Consider the following 20,716-nt stretch of genomic DNA (forward strand, 5'->3'; position numbering starts at 1 on the left):
AACTTAGTGCTGTGATTGTTTTCTGGAAGAGCCCGTAATTCTACTTCTAATCCCCGTTCTTCTGAGTGCTTTCCCACAGGTCTAGAGTTGGACTTCTGCAGTTTCTTCATGATGCCCTGGTCCCGGGACATCATTCCTAACACCTCCTGACAGGTTTTCTTCTCTCTAGCTTTTACCACACCTGTGGCACATTTTTCAGAAACCGTTTTCTCTTCCAGCTTAGAAATTTATCAGAAAGTTAATTATGTGAGAAATAGTCACTGTTAATATTGGACCTTATTCTTCTGAAGATGCAGTACACAGGGTTGGGAGAAATGCTTGCCGGCCATGGCTCTGTCCTAACCTCTGCTTGTTCTGTGGAGCGTGATGCATGGGCATCAGGCTGCTGTCGCCAGGGCTCGGTAACTGGTGTTGTAACTTCACAACTGACTCTTCTCCTGATGCTGCATCAGGCTGCCTGCTCTAACCTTGGCTAACCTGGAAGTGTCATGGTAGGGAAGGGTTCTCTGAGAACCAGTGTTTAACCCGGGTGTACAGGCAGTGCTTTTCTGCGATGGCGGTCTTTTCTTTGGAGTGCCATTCTCCCGGTTCCTAGTGTCTGTAGAAAGGGCAGCAGAGGTCATGGAGAAGTTTCCTCAGGCAGGGTGTATTTCTGCTGATCACTGTCATGCTATGACCCTCAGCCTCTGGCTTGCCTCCTCCTTCACTCAGACCGGTTCTTTGATTTCCAATGACAAGGCTGTGTCTGTTCTTAGATGGAATCCAAGCTCTTCCTTGGTTGTGTGAAGCACCACACCTTGTGTCTGTCCGGTTTCTAGTCTCCGCATGCGTGTGTCAGCTCTTCTCACCCTAGCGATTCTGCCCAACAGTCCTGTCTGCACAAGCATGCTTCCACATCCGGTCCTCAGCCAACTTCCCCTTTCTCAGGTCTCCCCTCTGTTCCTCTCCCTGCCTGACTCAGGTGCTCTCCTCCCAGGAAGCCTTCCCCTCCCTCCCTCTGTCCAGGTGAGTGAGGCTCTTGCTCCCCTCTGGCTGCCTTTCGTTTTGATGCCTTCCACAGCTATACAGACACTGTTGGCTGCTTGCTGTGGTGGAGAGGTGGAGGCGCAGGGGGTTGAGCTGCTGTGACTTAATGGCTGCCTTCTGCTGATGCTGAGAAGACAGAGGTAGTTGTGTTTCCCAGGAACCCTGTTTTATTGCTGTTAGTGCTCTGAGCTCTACAGAATTGACAGGAATGAGCAGAGTTAGATGTGTCAGCATCTTAACGTGCTAATTGCATATTTTCTATTAGGGGTATAACCTATTGAGTATCCTTCTTCTTAGATGATGATGATGCACAGTGCATACCTAAAAGAATTAAATTATCTGTCCTTAGCAAATAAATTGTGATTGGGTTCATGTTTTAATCTAGGTTTATTGAGTTTCAAATCTGTGGTCTCTTTTTTTCTGTACCAAGAGGGCTCTGTGAGGTGGTGCCTTTTATTTTTTTTTCTTTTAAGGATAAAGACCATTGAAGTGCCTTTAATGCTCAAAAATTCAATTTCTGATTTCATTATTCTAGGATTTCATGATTTGTTTTCTCTTCTTGGGAACCTCACCGGTGACTCTGAGGTTAGGAATTCACACCGTGTGAAGGGTTCATTGTCAGTGTGCCGCCTCTTGCCTGTACCTAAGAGCCTGCTACAACTGTTCATAACTCCCCCGCGGCTCCCAGCTGTGGTTGAAGTATGCGCTGCTTGGCCTGCGTTTGATAGGCAAGGAGGGTTGTACCAGACTAGTGGGAGAGGAAATGAGGTTTCTAGCCTGCCCCAAGAGAATGGCTGAGATTACTTGGTAGAAGGAACCAGCATGGGTTTGCACATCCATGGGGAAATCAGGAGGTTGCCTCGTCCTTCGTGAGGACAGCAGGGCAGTTTTGCTCTGTAAGTGGGCGAGCAGGAAACACCATCCATCCTTCGAGACTCTAGACCTCCAGGTGAATAGAAGCATCTCCAGTTCGGTTCATCGTTGATTTGCAGTGAAGAGTTTCTTTTTCTCAGGCTTTGTTTATGGCCTGTTATACCCGTGTATGTTATTTACTCTGTGGGGTCTTGACAATCAGGGTGCAGCAGTAGGTCTTGTAGCCTTTGTGTTTCTTCAGCAGCATCAGTTATGATGAACACTCTGGAGCCATTTGTTATGATAGTGCCTGAGAGAGTCTGACATGTGACATGTCTGAATTCAGGGGTGTTGTAAGTGCTGCACAATACCTGATTTCTGAGGAGGTTGATAGGAAAAGGTTAAATATTCCATTTGGGAATGTTTAGAGATTAAGTGTCACAGTTACAATGTTTTAGATGTATTGAGTTTGAAGGGTTAATTTCACTTCTTTTTCTGAAAGTGACTGTTAGGAGTTTTAGAAGCACCCGTGTGCCTCTCTGTTGTCTCTGTGTGAGAGGTGCTGCTACAGCTCCAGGGGCTGTGCAGAGCTGGCTGCTGCTGGCCCCTCGGCTTCGGGCAGAGCAACTCTGCCTCCATGGTGAGCAGGCTAGCCTTGTTCTGACCTTGTTTGGTGGTAGCTCCTCCCCAGGGGCTGGGTGGGGCTGTTGTAGCTCAGTACAGAGCTTTTCATCTTCAGTCACTAGTGAGGGTTTTTCCAAGTCTACAGGCCTCCAAAACTAGGCAGCTCTGCTCGCGTGTGTTGGGGGTGGGTTGACTGATGGAGAAAGTGAATATGCAGATATTCCTTAGGCAGGAAAGTACAGAGGGTTGGTGCAGGCTCAGCACAGTTGCATTTATTATGCAGCCGTTGTTGGACTCCTGCCTTCTTATCAGGGCAGCTCTACTCTGGCAAATGTCCATGGAAGGGAAGAACTTTAAAAAGCCCCAAATTTATGAGGGCAGTGTAGATTAATGTTTTGTCTACATAGATGGTTATTTGAATTTTCTTCTTAAAGGTTCATTTCCTTCAGAATTAACGTTGACTCTAAGCTCAACTCACAAATTCCTCTGTGTGGCTGCTTTGGTTTTGAGTTCATTCCCAGGGCGGATGTGATTGATTCTCCTGCTCTCATTATTAATCCAGAAGTGTAATTTCAACTTGGGCTTGGAACACTGCTTTGGGACATGAAGCAGAGGCAAGCAATGAAAGTTAGGTAGATTTGAGTCAATCAAGTGGACCGCATCTGCTCTTCACTCTCCTATATAATAAAGGCAGCAAGCCTTCAGAGGGGGTTAGGATTGCTCTTGCTCTGGTTTCAGAAAGAACATCTGGCCTGAATTTGAGTGCTTGTGCCAGAGGTGGGCCGTGAGCTCCAGGGCTGGCGAGCAGAGCCTGTGCTGGTGTTTGGATGCTGAGTGAGGTGGTTCTGCTTTGGTCCAGCCTCTGATTGGTGAGTCGCCCTGGAAGCACTCCCTACCCCGTGTGTGTGTGTGTGTGTGTGTGTGTGTGTGTGTGTGTGTGTGTGTAAGACTATAGGGATGGAGTGGGGAACATGTCTTAGGCTAAGACACTGTCTGAGTAAATGGGAAAACACTCCTCACACTTCACCTTCTTTGTTGTCCACCGGTTGTTAGAACTTGACCTCCAGCCCACCTTCTGGAAAGTGCCTTCCCACCCCCAGTTTTGGTTTCCTGTCAGTTGGACAGATCACCCGGGTGATCACCTGAAGCGTCCACAGCCTAGAGGCCCCTTTACAGCTGATAGGAGGCCATGTGGGTGGAAACAGCTGCGAAGGCAGGGGCTAGGCCAGGAAGGCCTCCTGCCCGTAGTTCCTTATTCATATCTAGCTTGGGCCTCACTATAGGCCAGCAGTTGTATTCCAGATTTTTAAGCCCTTATGGAATGACAGTGAGGACACTCAGGAGCAGACACCTACTGAACAACTCACAGTCCAGGGCGCTCTGTGAGTCTATAAAGAGCACAAAGCAAAGACAAGTCCTACCTTGTAAGCTTTGTCAAAAGAAGATGAAACCCTGCATGGAATCACTGTAAGAGATAGAAAGCATGAACAAGACAGATTCCAAAAGAGGTGCGGTGTGGGTTAGAATTAACACACCTAGTGAGGACTGAGAAGGCAAAGCTATGCTTGGACTCTGATGTGGACTTTGAAGTAAGTTTTCAGAAAACACTAGCAGGAAGCCAGAATAGAGGAGTAGAGGCAGGTAGAGGGAGATAGAGGCAGATGAGGTAGGTAGAGGCAGGCCCAGAGCCTCACTAGCAGGAAGCCAGAATAGAGGGATAGAGGCAGGTAGAGGGAGATAGAGGCAGATGAGGTAGGTAGAGGCAGGCCCAGAGCCTCAGATCTAGAGTTGTTTTTTTGTTTTTTTTTTTTGCGGGGGAGGGGGAGGGGCAGTGAGTTTCCATGAGAATCTATTAAGTCTGGGAGGCAAACTCTGTCCAGTGAGTAAGACAAGATTGAAGCCAGAATTGTGACAAGTATTCAAACTGAAGAAAATGGAGGAGGAAGTTGGAATGAAGGAGGAAGTTGGGGCAGAGAAGGAAGTTAAGGAACGGGGAGGGAAGAGATTGGAAGAAAGCTTTGTCTGAGGCACCACTGAGTCACAGGCTATCCCACAAGAAGGCTTCACCTGCTCACCTCTGCCTGCCTCTGCTGCAGCCTCTGCGGTACTCTGTCTGCTCCATCTGGCTTATAGGTTCAGTTTACCTGGTAGATTGCTGGTCTTACTGTATGTAGCACACTCCTGGGACCATTTTTAATAAGTGACAGCTCCTGGATGAGTGAGTGAAAACCAGGAGAGGCAAGAGTGACAAGATCACACTCTTTTTTGTTGTTGTTGTTAAGAAAACCGATATGTGAGTATGTGCACAGGAGTGTATGTGCATGCGAGGGCAGTTGCCTACAGAGTCCAGAGGTGTATGATACTCGTGTTGCTGGAGCCGCCTATGTGGGTGCTGGGACTTGAACTCAGGTGCTCTGGAAGACTGATATGTGAGCTTAACAACTGCTGTCTCTCCAGCCCTGATCACATGTATTCTTTACATGGTCGAATCATAGTCTGTGATGTGCACATAGCATATTTTTGTATGCATAGTCAGCTGATAGAAACTTCTGTTGTCTCTGTCTCCTGGCTGATGTGAATAGTACTTCAGTAAACATGGAAACAGATGTCTCCATGATATATTGGCTTCTTTTCCCCGTATGGGATTGCTGGATCACATGGTAGTTCTATTTTTTCTTTTAATTTTTATGTGTACAGGTGCTTTGCTTGTGTGTGTGTGTGTGTGTGTGTGTGTGTGTGTGTATGTTCCATGTGCCCGCAATGCCCATGGAGGCCAAAAGAAAGCATCGAATACCCTGGAGCTGGAGTTTCAGGTGGTTGTGAGTCACCATGTGGGTGCTGGGATTTGAACCCAGTTCCTCTGGAAGAGCAGCCAGGGCTCTTAACTACTGAGTGGTTTCTCCAGCCCCTGGTAGTTCTGTTTTCAAACTGTGAGCAGCTTCCGTCCTGATAAGGCATTCCTATCAACAGGGTGTAGGAGCCCACTTCTCCCTCATCTCCACATTATAGTCAGCGTTTGCTATTAGTGTGTTTTTGACAGAGCAGCTCTTCTGGGGTGAGAGTGTCTCTTGGCTCTGGTTCACCTTTCCTGCCCTCATGGGTTTTCCATTTGTAATCTGGGTTGTAAAAATTCACTTTATAGTGTAGTTAGGACTATTGACATCTTAGTGCATCCTAACGCCTTGGGCTGTGAGTGTGGCTTTGGTGCAACACATCAGTTATACCACAGGCATCTCATGTGTGTGGCTTCTTCATCTTGGCTGATTTCAGTCAATTAGGGAACTGTGAGTGATGTGACGTCTTCAGGGATGCACTCTGGTAGCCATCGGGTGCTGGAAGCTCTTGGATAGGCTGTCCTCATGTGTGAAAGCATTTTGCTAGTATAGAATTCTTGGGTCTCCAGTGTAAGCTGGGATTTTAGGCATGTCTCCTTTGCATCTGGTGATGAGTCCTGGGTGGGATGTTTCTTCCTCCCTGATGGTCAGCATCACTGTCCTTGATGTTCTCCCTGTGATCTCTTGAAGACCATCCTTCCCTCCCACAGAGTGCAGCTCCTCTCCCTTGCTATTTCAGCCTGTCTTCCTTTTCCTTTACATCTTATGAGAACATTTATTGTTCCTTGTCTTCTGTTCTGTCCTTCACAGCCTGTGACCCTGAGTTTTATTTGCAGAGCATTTTGTTTTCTTGGGACACACAGTTATCTTCATCCTTCCTGTCTCTTCTGCTGCTTCTCAGCCCCTTCCACTGACCCTGCTGTTGTGTGTTGTTTTAGAACCCGAGTTTGTCAGTGTCTTGAGAGCCGAGAACCAACACTTTCTCAGTGTGCTAGTTCCTGGCAATGAGTATTTTTACAGTGTGTTCTTTATCTGATCGTATGTGGCACACATCCATACTTTATATTGCAGAACCTTTTAATAGCCCCATGGTGGAGTTTTCCACTCTACTCATTCTGTACAAAGTAACTACTTGTCTGTGAATAGAGAAATTCTGGGCTGTTTGGATCCCCTCACCCTGAACCTCCCTGTGAGGTGAGGGCCCTCCTGTGTCAATTGGCTTAGAAGTGAGGAGCCTAAAGAAGTGGGTATGGAGCCAACACATGGGCCTTCCAGCGGCGAGAGTGAAGCTTGGCACCACCTTCCTTGCTGGAGAAGCCTCTGTGCCAGGGGTCAGCTTCCTGAATGCCAGCTCTGGCTCAGCTCTTCACAGAGGCTGAGCCCGGCTGTGCTTTGGTGCTGTTGCATCCGGAGTTTGCCCCAGATGCACCACAGACTCTCGTGTTGCTATAGTGGCCACAGTGGCCTTCGGCTCCTCTGTGCTTTAAATTGCTGTTGACCTGGAGGGGTGAGGTGGAGTTCAGCGAATTCTTCCTGTAGCAGGGCGGGCTTTCTGAAGCACAAATCGGATGTGCTGTTTCTTTCCTTAAATGCTTTGGTGGCGAGTCCTGGTTTGGGATGGAGTTGCAGAGTGCTGCATAGAACCAGCTCTCTGCATCTCCCCACTACCCATGCACGCCTTGCAATTCAGCTGCACCTTCTCCTTCTCAGTGCCTCAAGTGAGCCCTGGTCCCTCTTCATTCAAACTGCGTACTCCATGTCATTCTTTGAGAAATGTTCTCCACGCCTTCCTTCCACCCACACATACACTCGAAGACAGCCTGCTCTGCCCATGTGTCCCTCGGGCTTTCACTTCCCAGTTTTGTTCTCTAGCTCTCTGTTCTCCTGAGGCAACAGGTACCCATTAAAATACTTGACACCCTGTATTATCGTTGTTTGTGTGGGATACCCACTATTTGCCTAAACGACTACAGGGTAGAAACCAGGGCTGCTTTGTTCATGGGTAATTCCAGTACAAATAGTCCAGGCATGACACAACGTGCGTGCGTGTGTACGTGCGTGCATGAGTGTGTGAGTGTGCGTGAGTGTGTGTGTGAGTGTGTGTGAGTGTGTGTGTGTGTGTGTGTGTGTGTGTGGTGAGGCAATGAATGAATAGGGAACATTAGATTTTCTGGTGTTCATGATGCCATTTTCCCCCTGGATTCTTTGTTGAGAACATTTGTAAATTGAGCTCACCTCTTGGAAAGATGATGTTTGGCAGTAAATGGAAAGAGCTTACAGAGATGTCTGGCACCTAGAAATAATTTAATACATCCATTTTTACTGTTGGAGGTCAGTAATTGCGAGACCGGACCTCTCTTCCTGCACCCTTTCAAAGATGGCGGTGCTCTTAGGAGGACTGCAGGACTCTACTGCAGGTCACTGTCTTGGAAGATGTCTTTATGGATGGGGTAGACTTCAGTTAGGAAGAAAATTGTCATCACTGCACGGATTGGTCTTAGATCTAGTGAAGTAGATTAGGACAGAGGCAAGGGGAACTTGGTGTCACATTGAGATGTCGTTTAGCAAACAGGGCAAGGGACTTGGATGAGGAGTTCCTGAGCTGACTGGTGGATGTAGATAAGGACAGAAGGAGACTGAGGAATGGACAGAATTGATACCCTCTGTTGCTGTTGGAAAAGTAAGGTTCTTATTCTATTGAGATTATGATAATAAGAGAAGACAGATTAATCACTTACTTAATAAATTAACATTCCTGGATATTATTAGCTGGGTCTTTTGCTAAGCTGTGGGGATTCAGCAATGAGGTAGATGGCTGCCATCATTTCTCTATAAGGTTTAAAGTCCTGAATTAAACAATAGTGAGAAATAATAATCTATGTATAAAATCTGATCTGTAGGGAATGGCTTGCAAGGTTAGTAGAGGATGAGAGGAGGTCTATTAATGGGGAAAACTAATTTTGTTTTGGCAGAAAAGGTCTCTGGGGGAAGATGTCATTTCAGATGTAGACTGTGAGTTAGAGTTATGTGGGGAAGGCAGGGTAAGAATGTCCCCAGGCACAGGGAACCACGTGTCCTAATGTCAAGGTGAAGGACTTCGACCACTTTGAGGTATGGACAAAGAAGTGGAGAAGCTGGTACAGAAAGCAGGACAAGTGGCAGAATCGTATCCCACCAGAGACACCATCAGAGGGTTCAGAGAAGCAGTGGCTCAATCCGGTTTATATGTTAAGATCATTTTGGAAGCTCTCTAGAAAATGGCATTGGTCATGATGCAGGAAACAAGGTTTTGAGGAGTCCGGAAGGAGATGGTGGTGTGGAATTAGCTCTGGGAACTTCCCTTCTCCCTTCATACCTTAGCTACTCCCACCCTCCCTGGGAGCAGGTACTTGGGCGTCCATCGAGTGCACGCACATTGCAAAGGACTAGTTCAATCACCAGGAGTCCTCCAGGCCTGTACAGTTGTATGACTTTTCCTCTGCCCTTTAACTTGAGAAATAAACTAGAGTCTGCATAGAGAAAGTCTATAGAATAAAACTGGAGAAATGCTCTCTGTGGCCTGGACACGTGTGCTTAGTGATTGCGGGCTGGAAGGATGTGTCAGAGGTGAATTTACCATAGAAAGGAAGGGAACAGGGTCAGGGACAGTCTAACTAAACTTTATGCTTCTTGTGTGGGGATTATTGTCAAGATGTGTGTTGACTCTTAATGTGCCTGATGATGTGACGAAATATTCCCTGCAGACCTTGAACTCCACAGATGGGGGGGCGAGGCATATTCAGAGCTCAGGTCTCTGTTTCCTTGAGTGGCCTCCCGATCTCTCATCCCATCTCTTGTAACTCCAAGTCAGAGAGATGTTTTTTTTGTGTGTGTGTGTGTGTGGTGCATTGAGAAGTACCCTGGCCTGTTACAGCTGCTAAATGGTGTTTGTGTTAATGGGCTGTGGCTCATTTGGCATGGCCCAACTCTTACAAACCCAGTGTAGGGCCTTATTTACAAATGGTGGGCTGGTGGTGTCTTCACCTGCAATCCTGCTGAGCTCTCTTCCGAGCTTCTCAATCCTTCCTGTCCCTCAGTAGTAAGCTCAGATTCCTTTCCCATTCTGAAAGTTGACTTCTGTAGCAGTCTGTCAGTCCCAACCTTTTAAGCACATATTTCCATTTTGAATCTGTGTTTCTAGTTCTTCTGTAAAGAGCTATTCACAGTTGGGCAGGTTAGCATACTTCTCTGGCCCTACTCCTCATCTAGAGCATAAGTGGATTTGTTGCTGTCTAAAGTCTGTTTTTCCACCAACCCCAAGTGTATCTGGCATACCTTCTGAAGCAGATGGTAGATCCAGACCCTCCCCTTGTGAAGCCTGTAGCCTAATGGGAGGAGGGCTGAGAGTTGTGGGATAAAGTTCAGCTTTGCCAGATGCCAGGACAGATGACTGGAATAGTGGCAGTGGTGAGTCTCTGGGAGATGGGCATGTAGAGGTATGACTGAGTCACAAGCAACGTCTGAGGGATGGTGAGTAGTTAACCCTGCAATTGGAAGGGGTAGAGAGCATAGGATGTGCGGAGCCCTGCCATAGGGAAAAAAACCCAGCATTAGACGAGCTGCCAGAAGCTGTTGTTTGTCAGAAAAGATGTTTGAAGGGGAGGGCTAGTCTTGTGTGACAGTACGTACAGGGACAAGCCAGAAGTTTTCGGTAGCTTCAGCTGGTGTCCGTGTTTAGAGTATCTACCAGCTGCAGACTGGTGAGTGTGATGTCTCAGACCAGATGGATCTGGGCCCCTTGTGACTGTGTTAGAAAGACAAGCCCTACTCTTTTCCTTGTGCCCGAGGGAGTCGGAGAGGGCCCAAGCAGCCCATTGCTCTGGTCCCAAGGTTAAGTGGTGGCAGCCTGCAGCATCTCCAAGTGAAAATTACTACGAGGTGATTATTGTCCTCTGAAGACTTGCCTCACTGAACTCTGCACAGTCTACTCAGGGAGTTCACAGCGTGGTTTGTGTTGACCCAGATGACAGGGTTGCCAAGACTAGGGCCGGGCAACAACACAAGTCTCCCTTCCCACCGCACACTTTGATTTGCTAGGTAGCTCAGGACTCAGTATTCTCCCTCTCTTCCTGCTAAGCATCACTTGTCCTTGTCCTGCCTGTATTCACAGATGATTTACTGTCAACCATGTCTTCCCCCAACTGTTCTTTACCTGTTACATCAGATCCAGAGTTCATATTCAAATTTAAAGTCTTAAACCATCTCCAGCCTTTTAAATCTCCAGTGGGAGAGTATGCTGCATTCATTTGCTGTCTTCTAGACCTGCCTGTGTTGTGTCTTTCTTCTGAAGTAAGCCTCCTTCCTCCCACAAAGGCAAGCACTGTGCTCCTGAGGGGAATGAGAAAAGTCGGATGACCAGAGAGCATGCACCCAGTGTTCCTTTGAGTGCCGAAATTTTCCCATCCTAATCTCTCATGACCTCTGCTCTGCTGCCTTCACTAGGATGGTCTTTATCTCAGACAGCTGCGCCTTCTCACTGGATTTTAGGAACTGGGGGCAGGGATGAAGATGTAGTTGAGTGGTAGAGCATTTACTTAGCATGTGCAAGGTGCTGGGTTCAATTCCCTGGTACTGCCACAGAAGCCCCTGGGCTGGGGGAGGGGCTCCGGTTTGGAGTTGGCATGGTAACGGTTTTGGTGACAGCACTCCCTGAGCTTGGGAAGCTTCCTCGCTGCTGAGCCCGCCCCCCCCCCTTTTTGGGGGCTTCTTTCTGCCTTGGTTTTCTCCTGCTCAAAGCAGATGTGGACACGAAGTGTGGTATCCTAGGAAACTTCTTTTGGAAGTTTCGGAGCAAGGGGTTGTAGTAACTACCCAGGCTACCATTTTCAGCATCTTTGACCATAGAGCTTGGTGACAGACTTGTATGAGGGAGAGGGAAAGAACTATCAGAAAGGAATCTAGGAAGTTCTTGTTCTACAACCTAAGAGAAAAATGATGTGGTTTGCAGAAAATCACTTTTAAGCTGGGGTGCCCTTAGCTGTCTGTTTTTGTGTCTAACTAGCAGTATCAAATGGACATATAGATGCAGCCTCATTGAAGCAGCCGTGAGCTGCCCACCCCTCAAGCATGTTTCCATTTCAGGCAGTGCATTGCTGCTCTAAGTTTCCCCTAATCCAGCAGAGTGACTCATGGCCTTGGTCTTCACATCTTCCCCCCCCCCCCCCCATCCCATCTCAGCCCACCCCCACCCCTACCCCACCCCCTGCATGCCTGTGCCCTTGGAAAGATGCAGCCTGTAGCTCTGGTCTGATCCCATCCGACTCACACCACGAGTCTGTGTTAAGTTTAGTGCAAGGTGGACCAGTTACAGTCCCAGCTTTCCTGCCCTTGCTGCCTGCCAGTGACTCCTCTGAGCCTGTCGTTCGGTTACAAATGACATGGTTTGGGTGGCAGCTCACAATGTCTGCTTCATTGTAGACAATCCAGCTATTACTATCGTTTCCCAGGAGTGTCAGGTTTCTTTCCCAAGGAAATATTATTTTACCTACTTTTTCTTTCTTACTCAGTCTCTCTTACGATAGTATGTATAAAGTATATTTTTAAACACAACAGTGTCTCATACCCAGATTTATCTCGGGGCCTCACTAAAGAATGGTGACACGGACCATGCTAGCATTCCACACGTCAGTGAGGTTCAGGGGCAGCACAGCCGACTGCGTTAGTGTAAGTGCAGTGGGCTAGACTCAGCAATTACCCAGGTTACAACAGCTCTTTACCTACTTTGTGGTCATGTATTTATTTCTCAGCCCCGCCCGAATCCTAATAACACAGCTGTCATTCTTTGAAGTAGCATTTTTGCTAGAAGCGTAAGGGAGCAAATGTTTTGTACCGAGTGACGTCATCTATCCTGGGGTGGGTGTTTGCACTCTGAGCTCTTCGGCCTTTGCTCTGTTGTGCTCTCTCCTCTCCCCTTACTCAGCTCCTCCCCCCTTCATTCTCTACACCTTCCATCTTCTCTCCTCTCCCTCCCTTCATCACTTCCTCCTTCCCCTTCTTCCTTAGTCATTCACTCCTTCAATCTTTCAGCACGTTGCTTACTACCTCACTCATTCACCCCATCACTCATTCACCCCATCATTCATTCACTCACTCACTCACTCATTCATTGCTTTTCTCTTTCACTCGTTAGCTCCCTTACTCCCTCCCTTCTCAATTAGTCTGTCTGGAGTCACTGATACTTCTGGTAGCAATCGGTAGAACCTCCTTTCAGATCAAGAAGCTTGCTGTACACCGAGAGCCTGCTCAGAACTGTGTGCTGATGGGTGGGCTCCCAGCCAGCTGACTCAGGAGTGACAGGAGCCAGTAGTCTTAGTGCTGTGATGATATTCTACTTTGCTCTACACTTTACCATTTCCCTATTACCATTACCAGCCTTAGCCAGTCAGTCCTGTGGCAGGGTGGTTTCAGTCCAATAATGGAAAGAGACACAGTGATGTAACTTGGATCGGATGCCATCCTGCATCCAGCAGTAGGGCCAGATCATGGTAGTCATATGCATTCTCTCAGAGGCCCTGCAAGTGAAGCAAGGGGAGGAGCAGGAAGGTCTCTTAGGGGAGACCCCAAACATCCACATCCATCCTGTCAGGCAAGGTAATGGCTCTGCTGCAAAGACACAGAAGCCCCAGACAGATTGTTTGCAGTGAGGGAGCAGGAGAAGAATATGTAACTAAGCAAGTGACAGTTATATTGCTTCTATAGTAGAGAGGCTGAAGGCCAAACCAGGCTGAAGTGTGGGTGGTCAGACATTTAGCACAAGCATGAAGGGAGGTATATGAAGCATGTAGATATATGACTTAGGAGGTATTCCGGGGACTGTGGGGAGCTTTAGTATTTTTTAATTCATTAAAATTAATCTAATAAATTAATAAATTAGCTTTGGAGACAGGGTTTCTCTGTGTAATAGCCCTGGCTGTCCTGGGCTCGCTTTGTGGACCAGGCTGGCCTCAAACTCCCAGAAATCTGCCTGCCTCTGCCTCCCAAGTGGTGGAATTAAAGGCATGTGCCACCAGGACCAACTGGCTTTAGTATTTTTAAAATTCAAGCATTCTATGCTTTTTTTTCATAAGTAGATTCCTAATCAGAATGTCCCCTTCAATTGATCATTGACGGTTTATTTATTTACTTACAAAGGGGGAATGAATGACTTTTTGTTGTTGTTTGGTTTTAGAATTTGTTATGGTTTGGAGAATTTAGATAGTCTAATTTTAATAGCCTTTGAAGAAAAAACTGGTTTTAAAATAGTTCCAAGAAGACCAGTTTATTAATTTGTTTATAATCCAGGTGGTCTGAGACTAAACTGCTTTGTTGTAAGGAACACAAAACATTCCCTCATTCTGTGCCGAGGACCCTTCCAGCAGTTCAGTCCCCATGGTAGCCGGCATTCATAGCTCATCTGTAGGAGCACATACCCAGCAGTGGTCCTTCAGTGTTCTGTCGGACGACACAGTGGGCCTCACTCAGCTCCTGGGGCATTGGGTGGACTGTGCCTCTGGGGTGAGACCCTTGGGTGAACCGTGCCCCTTGGGTGAGACACTTGGTTGGACCGTGCCCCTGGGGTGAGACACCTGGGTGGACTGTGCCTCTGGGGTGAGACACCTGGGTGGACTGTGCCTCTGGGGTGAAACACTTGGGTGAACTGTGCCCCTGGGGTGAGACACTTGGGTGGACCGTGCCCCTGGGGTGAGACGCTGTGCTCCATTTTCATTCTTTGTGGCTTTTTCTTTCACATCTGTACTTTATGGAGGCTTTTGTTTATTCTTGTTCATCCTTACTTTTAAAAATGTTACAGTCTGTTTTGGGAGAATTCATGAGAGATACCCGGGACCCTTTCCTAGTGGTCTTTGCTATGTGAGATGTGTCTACCGTGTGGAAGCCAGGGCACTGACACAAGCACCATCCATGTCTCTCCTTGCTCTGTCCACTTTCAATTGCTTACCTGCTTGCATTCTTTCCTTCCTCTCTCCTTTCCTTCTCCCTTCCTTCCCTCCCTCCCTCCTTCTTTCCTCTCTTTTTATGTGTATTTGTTTGCATGTATGTCTGTGCACCACATGTAAACCCTCAGAGGCCAGAAGAGGGCATCAGATCCCCCGGAGCTGAGTTACACACAGCTGTGAAGCCACTTTGTGGGTGCTGGGAATCAAACCCTGGTCTCTCAGAGAGTGGCCAGTGAGTGCTCTGAATGACTGAGCAGCCTCTCTAGCCCTACTTTTCTATTTCTTGGCCCAAGAATTTAGCTAAGACAAGGCACCTACAGAGTTTGGCTAGCTGGATAGGTTTTCATGTTGCCAGAGCTTCGAGAAAGGCCATTTCTGTTCTGATAAGTGTTGGATAACTCAGGGTCACCTTAAATTTCATAAGAGGACACAGATTGCTGTAGGTACCATTTCCATCAGGCTCAGGCAGCTCAGTGAAGGGCTGTTAGATGCCAATCATTTATGACCTGAGGGTCCTAACCCAGCATCTTTCCCCCCACACAGGGCAGTTCTGCACAGAAGATGTGGACGAGTGTCTGTTGCAGCCCAACGCTTGTCAGAATGGAGGCACCTGCACCAACCGAAACGGAGGCTATGGCTGCGTGTGTGTGAACGGCTGGAGCGGAGATGACTGCAGCGAGAACATCGATGACTGTGCCTATGCTTCCTGCACTCCAGGGTCCACCTGCATTGACCGAGTGGCCTCCTTCTCCTGCCTGTGTCCGGAGGGAAAGGCGGGTAAGACCAACAGCACAGCTGAGCTAGAGGTGGCGGAGGCCGGAGTGTGCACACTCTGGCCTCTATGGCACCTCTGAGGACCATTCTGGAATGCAGTCTGGTAGTGAAGCGCAATCATCTTCCCTAGACATTCTGTTCCAGTAGAATTAATTCCCCAAGACTCTGGCCGGAGAAGCACCTCAGAAATCCAGACTAGATGGCCAATCCGTGGACTCAGGAAGACAGTTTAAATGAAATACCCATTGATTCAGAAGAGTGTGCCTCTAGGAGTCTCTTAGGAAGAACTCTTTAGAGGGCACAGGTCACCTTGTTTTCTGGACAGCATCTAGTTTTAGGAGTGGCCGAGCACTGCAGGCAAACCCACTAGCAGAAGAGAGCTCAGTCAAGAAACCTGTACCTGGCAGTCTTGAGACATCCTTTTGTTTCTGCCTTCCCAAAGCCACACCTCTAGCTTTGTGGAAGAAGTCTTGGCCAATTGCAGACTGGAAAATCCGGTTCCCACCAGAACTCTGCAGAGCAGGGAGCCTAATGCCTCCCTGCTTCGCTTCCTCATGCCTGGGCACTTGGCAGGTCCCCATCCCCCTTCCCCTGGCACCTGATCCAGGAATGTGCTGATGTGACTCCTTGGGTGCTGGAGAATAGACAGGTGGTGCTCAGCTCCGAGGCTAGTGAGATGCCAGCGAGCCCCTGCTCACTCGGGAGTGTGACACTGGAGACGGAAGATGCTGGATCAAACACTGGAAGCACAGAGTATTTGACACATACTTACATGAATACTTACCAGAAATCCAGATTTAACTGGACACCTGCAATTTTTGTTTGCTAATGCTGGTACTCTCCACAGGATATCTCCATTTTCCTGTGTTCCTCCACAAATACATGCCCGGCCCTGAGAGCTCTGGCACAGAGCGCTCGCCTACGCCCAGGTTGTCAGCGGCAGCTGAGGGCTGTGGCATGTCCCTAGTGTAGAATCAGGTGAAGGCAATGTTGCCTCCGGGTCTTGATTGGTTTGTTTGGTTCTCCTGCTTTTGACAAGAAAAAGCATTTCTCTAAGAGAGATTTTGTGTGTGTCTCTCGCTCTACCCTGAGACAGGTCTCCTGTGCCATCTGGATGATGCTTGTATCAGCAACCCTTGTCACAAGGGGGCGCTGTGTGACACCAACCCCCTGAACGGGCAGTACATTTGCACCTGCCCACAGGGCTACAAGGGCGCTGACTGCACAGAAGACGTGGATGAGTGTGCTATGGGTGAGTGTCTGGCATCTCTTCTAGACTTGGAGGGATGTCGGCTCAGAAAGTGCTGCACGTTAGCAACTGTTACACCCAAACCTGAATTTCTTTTTCCTGGGCTACACACGTAATTTACAATCAACCTTTACTGTACATGCATTCTGGGAATTCAGTGCAACGGCAAGTCTAGACTTGACTCTTAATAGACGCTCCTGAGCTGGGATGATGGCTCAGCTGTTAATTTTGTACTATGTTTGCAGAGGATCCAAGTTCAGTTCCTAGCACCCACATCAGGCAGCTCACAATTCCTTGCAACTCCAGCTCCAGGGAATATGACCTCATCTTCTGGTTTCAGACATATATACATGCACATAGCTAAAAATAGATAAATAAAATTAATATAAAGTCCTACCTCAGTAAGAGTTTAAAAAAACAGCACACATTTGGAGATCACTCTTGTCATTTCTTCTTATAAATTAACAAATAAACCTGAAAACAGAGTGATCTTGTTTAAAGTGGGGCCTTGTGTTGTAGATTCCAGATTGCCCTGTGTTATCTATCTTTGTGGGAACTCTGGCAAGCGCTTGGTCCTGGTAACTGGTTCTTATGTGTTACAGCCAACAGTAACCCTTGTGAGCATGCAGGAAAGTGTGTGAATACAGATGGCGCCTTCCACTGTGAGTGTTTGAAGGGCTACGCAGGGCCTCGCTGTGAGATGGACATCAACGAGTGTCATTCAGACCCCTGCCAGAACGATGCCACCTGCCTGGATAAGATCGGAGGCTTCACCTGTCTGTGCATGCCAGGTGAGGAGGGCTGGTCAGCTGTGCTGACAGGACTCACTGACTCCATGCACTGAGCCAGCGTGGAGTTTCCCAGCTGACTGAGCAGAGCTGAGCCCAGGACCCCTGCAAGCCCCATGATTGCAGAGAAAGTAGGAGACAACTGGGGTGGTCAGAGCAGAGCAGACCAAGTCAGACAGGAGCTCCACCTCAGGCTCCAGCTTCACACAGTGGGAAGTCTCCGGAGCCGTTTCCCACCAGAACTCTCTAAACATGGAGTGTCCTGATGCTCTGCTGGATCCCATGTGTCATCCCATCTCACTTACAGAGCTAGTCGTTAGCCACACTTAATGCAGGCATCTGCTGCTTACCCAGAATGAGACCCTAGCTCAGTTGTGTCCTGGAGTGACTCCTCAGTGGACAAAAACAGAATGCCGTGACAGCACAGGTCAGCTGTTCTGTTAATGATGGAAGCCAGCACCCTAGCCTCAGAAGGAGCTCCTCCCAGTCCTGACCGGAACCCTAAGTTGCACCACTTCAGTTGGTCTTAGGAAGGCAGTGGGGAAGGGGTCCAGAAACTAGAAGTTGTCCAAAATGTGGGAGTCTTGGTTTGCATGCTGTGTCCTGGGGTGTACCTTGTATTGGTCTTTTTTCTTGTCGCTGTGGTGATGTACCTGACAGAACGAATTAAAGTCCCACAGGCAAGTCAGTCCATCGTGGCAGAGGAAGACGTGGGGTAGGACATGAGGCTGCAGCTCCTCATATTTTGGTGGGTTAGGAAGCAGAGATAACAGAAACAAAAGCAAAGCTAACTATTGTCCTAAGGTCCCATTGCCAGTCTACCAGCTAGGCCCCATCTCTCTCCCACAGCTGTCCTCGCCGCCTCACACTGCACCAGCTGGGACTGGGTGTTCAGGCACATGAGCCTGGGAGGGGATTTCACACCCGTACCATACCAACCCTGCCTCTTCCTCACATTGGCAAAAGTGTCTTACGGCATCTATGTTTTGTCCACCACAGCGGCTACTCTATCCTAGCGAAGACTCTCTTTCTTTGAAAAGCTGCTCATGCTTGCCGAGGTTTTTAGCGCTCTCTGCACTTTTTTTGCTTTCTTGGCTGGAATGCCCCTTTATTTCTGTCTGAACCGCATGTGTGGTCCATTTGTGCAGGTTTCAAAGGTGTGCATTGTGAGCTGGAGGTGAATGAATGCCAGAGCAACCCGTGTGTGAACAACGGGCAGTGTGTGGACAAAGTCAACCGCTTCCAGTGTCTGTGTCCCCCTGGTAAGCGCCCGCCGCCACCTGCCCCTGTGCTCTCCAAAACCCCAAGCCAGCTGACCACAGGAAGGGGAGGGGGAGCGAGTGTGTGTGGGCTGAGCATGAGGAAGTCATTAAAGTGGCTACTTGGGAAGAGACTTTGTATATGCTGAGGTGGGGAACTGTTTCAGCCAGCATGTCTTCCAAGACTTTTGTGGCCTTAAGTCCAAGTCTGTTCTCGAATGGCCCCTGACCTCCCTGTCTGTGTGTATAATTCAGAGTGCTCGCACCTCACAGAAGCGCAGGGTTTTATTTTTTCCTCATGAGTCATATTCCTAAATCCCAAGACATTTTATTCCATTAAGTCCAGGCCAGCAACACACATCAGACTTTTTTCCAAGGTCCTGTGCCTCTGCTGATGTTGAAGGCATGCCAGCTGTCTGCTGTGGACAGTGGCTTTTCTACTTAATCTCCAAAGTGAAGATCTTTTCAGTCTGGGGATACGGTTACTGGTTTGAGACTCCATCTTTCAGTAGTGTCTCAGTTCCTCTTGCTTCCCCTGGAGATGGACCTGAGAGTCAGGGGTAGAACCCCAGTACCTCTGACCTCTGAGCTTTGCCTTGGTGACCCCTTGGCGTATGCTAGGCCAGTGATTCAACCCACTGTTTCAGTAAAGGAAGATGGGTCAGTCTCTGATATGTGTCACCTCGGTACCTCTTCCAGGCTTCACAGGACCAGTGTGCCAGATCGACATTGATGACTGCTCCAGTACTCCCTGCCTGAACGGGGCCAAGTGCATCGATCACCCAAATGGCTATGAATGCCAGTGTGCCACAGGTAAGTGTCAGCCCCTCCCATCCCTTTGAGGCCCCTCTGTGGGCAAGGCGACTGTCTTCCCCTAGCTGCTCAGAGGTAGAGCGTAAAGGGTGCCACCCTCCTCTAACAGCCAGGGGCTGGCTCATGCTAGAGCTTTCGCTGCAGACCTCCTGCTGCTCTTACAGTTCTTACGCCGCCTCGTTGTCACCACACAGTAGTTCTGCCCCCATGTTCAGCTGGTGTCTGTGTGTTTATGGACAGGGTTTGGGAAGCAGTGAGCTTCTAGCTTGCTTCCCTGGTTCCTTGGGAATAGGAGAATTCTAGAAGAAATCTGTTCTTCACTGAGGCTCTCTACAGGGTCTCTCTGCGTCTCCTGAGTCCAACCTTTGTGCGGTGCAAATACAGATGTCCTTGAGAGTTGGCTGTGTCTCTCTCTAGGAAGGTGCTCCCTGCATGATCTGATTCTGTATCCTGAGAAGCTTTGGTAACACATTTCTGGGTCTTGGATCATATTTCTCACATGGGAATGGGCTTTATTGAGCTGAATACAGCACACTTGCTGTGCAGATGCATGGCTCATCAATATGGAGAAAGCCTTAAACCATTCAAAAAGGAAACCTCTTCCTTATGTGATTCTGAGATAGAAGCTATAGGGAGAGAGGGCTGGAGCAAGAGCATTTGCTGCTCGTGCAGAGGACCTGGGGTTGGTTCTCAGCACCCACATAGCAGGTTCCAACCATCTGTAACTCCAGTCTCAGGGAATCTGACACCCTCTTCTGGCCTCTATGGGCACCACACACACACACAAACACACACACACACACACACACACACACACACACAAACACACACACACACACACACACACACACACACAGTTCGCATGCATACATATAGGCAGGCAGACACTCAAAGTCATGAGTAAAGTCAGAGCATAAGTTAGAAACAGGTTCTTAGCATGTAGGCCTTGTGCCTCTGATTTTCTCAGGTCTCAGGAAAGTACACTCTGTTCCCATAGTGGTGCAGAGCTGATGTCTGTTGTAGGTGTGGACTCTGCTGAGCTGCCTTTTCCTCGTAGGAACGTTGCCTCCTGTTGGAGATGCTCTAGACGTTTCTAGCCTGCTTCTGTGGATCATGACTTCACGGTAGTGAGGTTTAAGTCCTAGATCTCATGTTTAAGGGACAGGAGGGTGCTGAGGTGCTCAGTGGGTGATAACACCTGCCGCACACACCTAAAAACATGAATTCAACTCCCATACCTCGGGGAGCAAGGAGGGAACCTACTCCCAAAAGTTGTCCCCTGACTTCCACATGACTGCTATGTACACACCCACACCACCCATTTGAAAAATAATAGTTTAAAAAATAAGTTTAAACAATAAAAAGGAGGAAAGACCTCCTTGGACCCTTTTTAGGAAGAGGTGGGACATGGACCAAGTTATACCTCAGTTGTGGGATGCTTACTTCTCTCATTGTCTTTCAGAGGGTCACAAGTGGATCATTCATTTTATTTAATGAGTACCTATTTAGAAATTAGTAGCACAAC

General features: G+C 48.3%; 1 protein-coding gene across 2 annotated transcripts in view; it reads left to right on the forward strand.

The window, feature by feature from the left end:
* Notch2 (notch receptor 2) overlaps nucleotides 1-20,716 on the forward strand; it is a 170,818-nt gene that overhangs the window by 103,296 nt on the left and 46,806 nt on the right. For both annotated transcript variants that reach the window (XM_029475637.1, XM_021157432.2), the window contains exons 6-10: nucleotides 14,852-15,085; nucleotides 16,179-16,334; nucleotides 16,934-17,122; nucleotides 18,268-18,381; nucleotides 19,078-19,191. In XM_029475637.1, coding sequence (XP_029331497.1) covers nucleotides 14,852-15,085; nucleotides 16,179-16,334; nucleotides 16,934-17,122; nucleotides 18,268-18,381; nucleotides 19,078-19,191 — 807 coding nt within the window. The remainder of the gene's footprint in view (nucleotides 1-14,851; nucleotides 15,086-16,178; nucleotides 16,335-16,933; nucleotides 17,123-18,267; nucleotides 18,382-19,077; nucleotides 19,192-20,716) is intronic.

The sequence above is a fragment of the Mus caroli genome, chromosome 3 (genome assembly GCF_900094665.2).
Source record: "Mus caroli chromosome 3, CAROLI_EIJ_v1.1, whole genome shotgun sequence".
Lineage (NCBI taxonomy): Eukaryota > Metazoa > Chordata > Mammalia > Rodentia > Muridae > Mus > Mus caroli.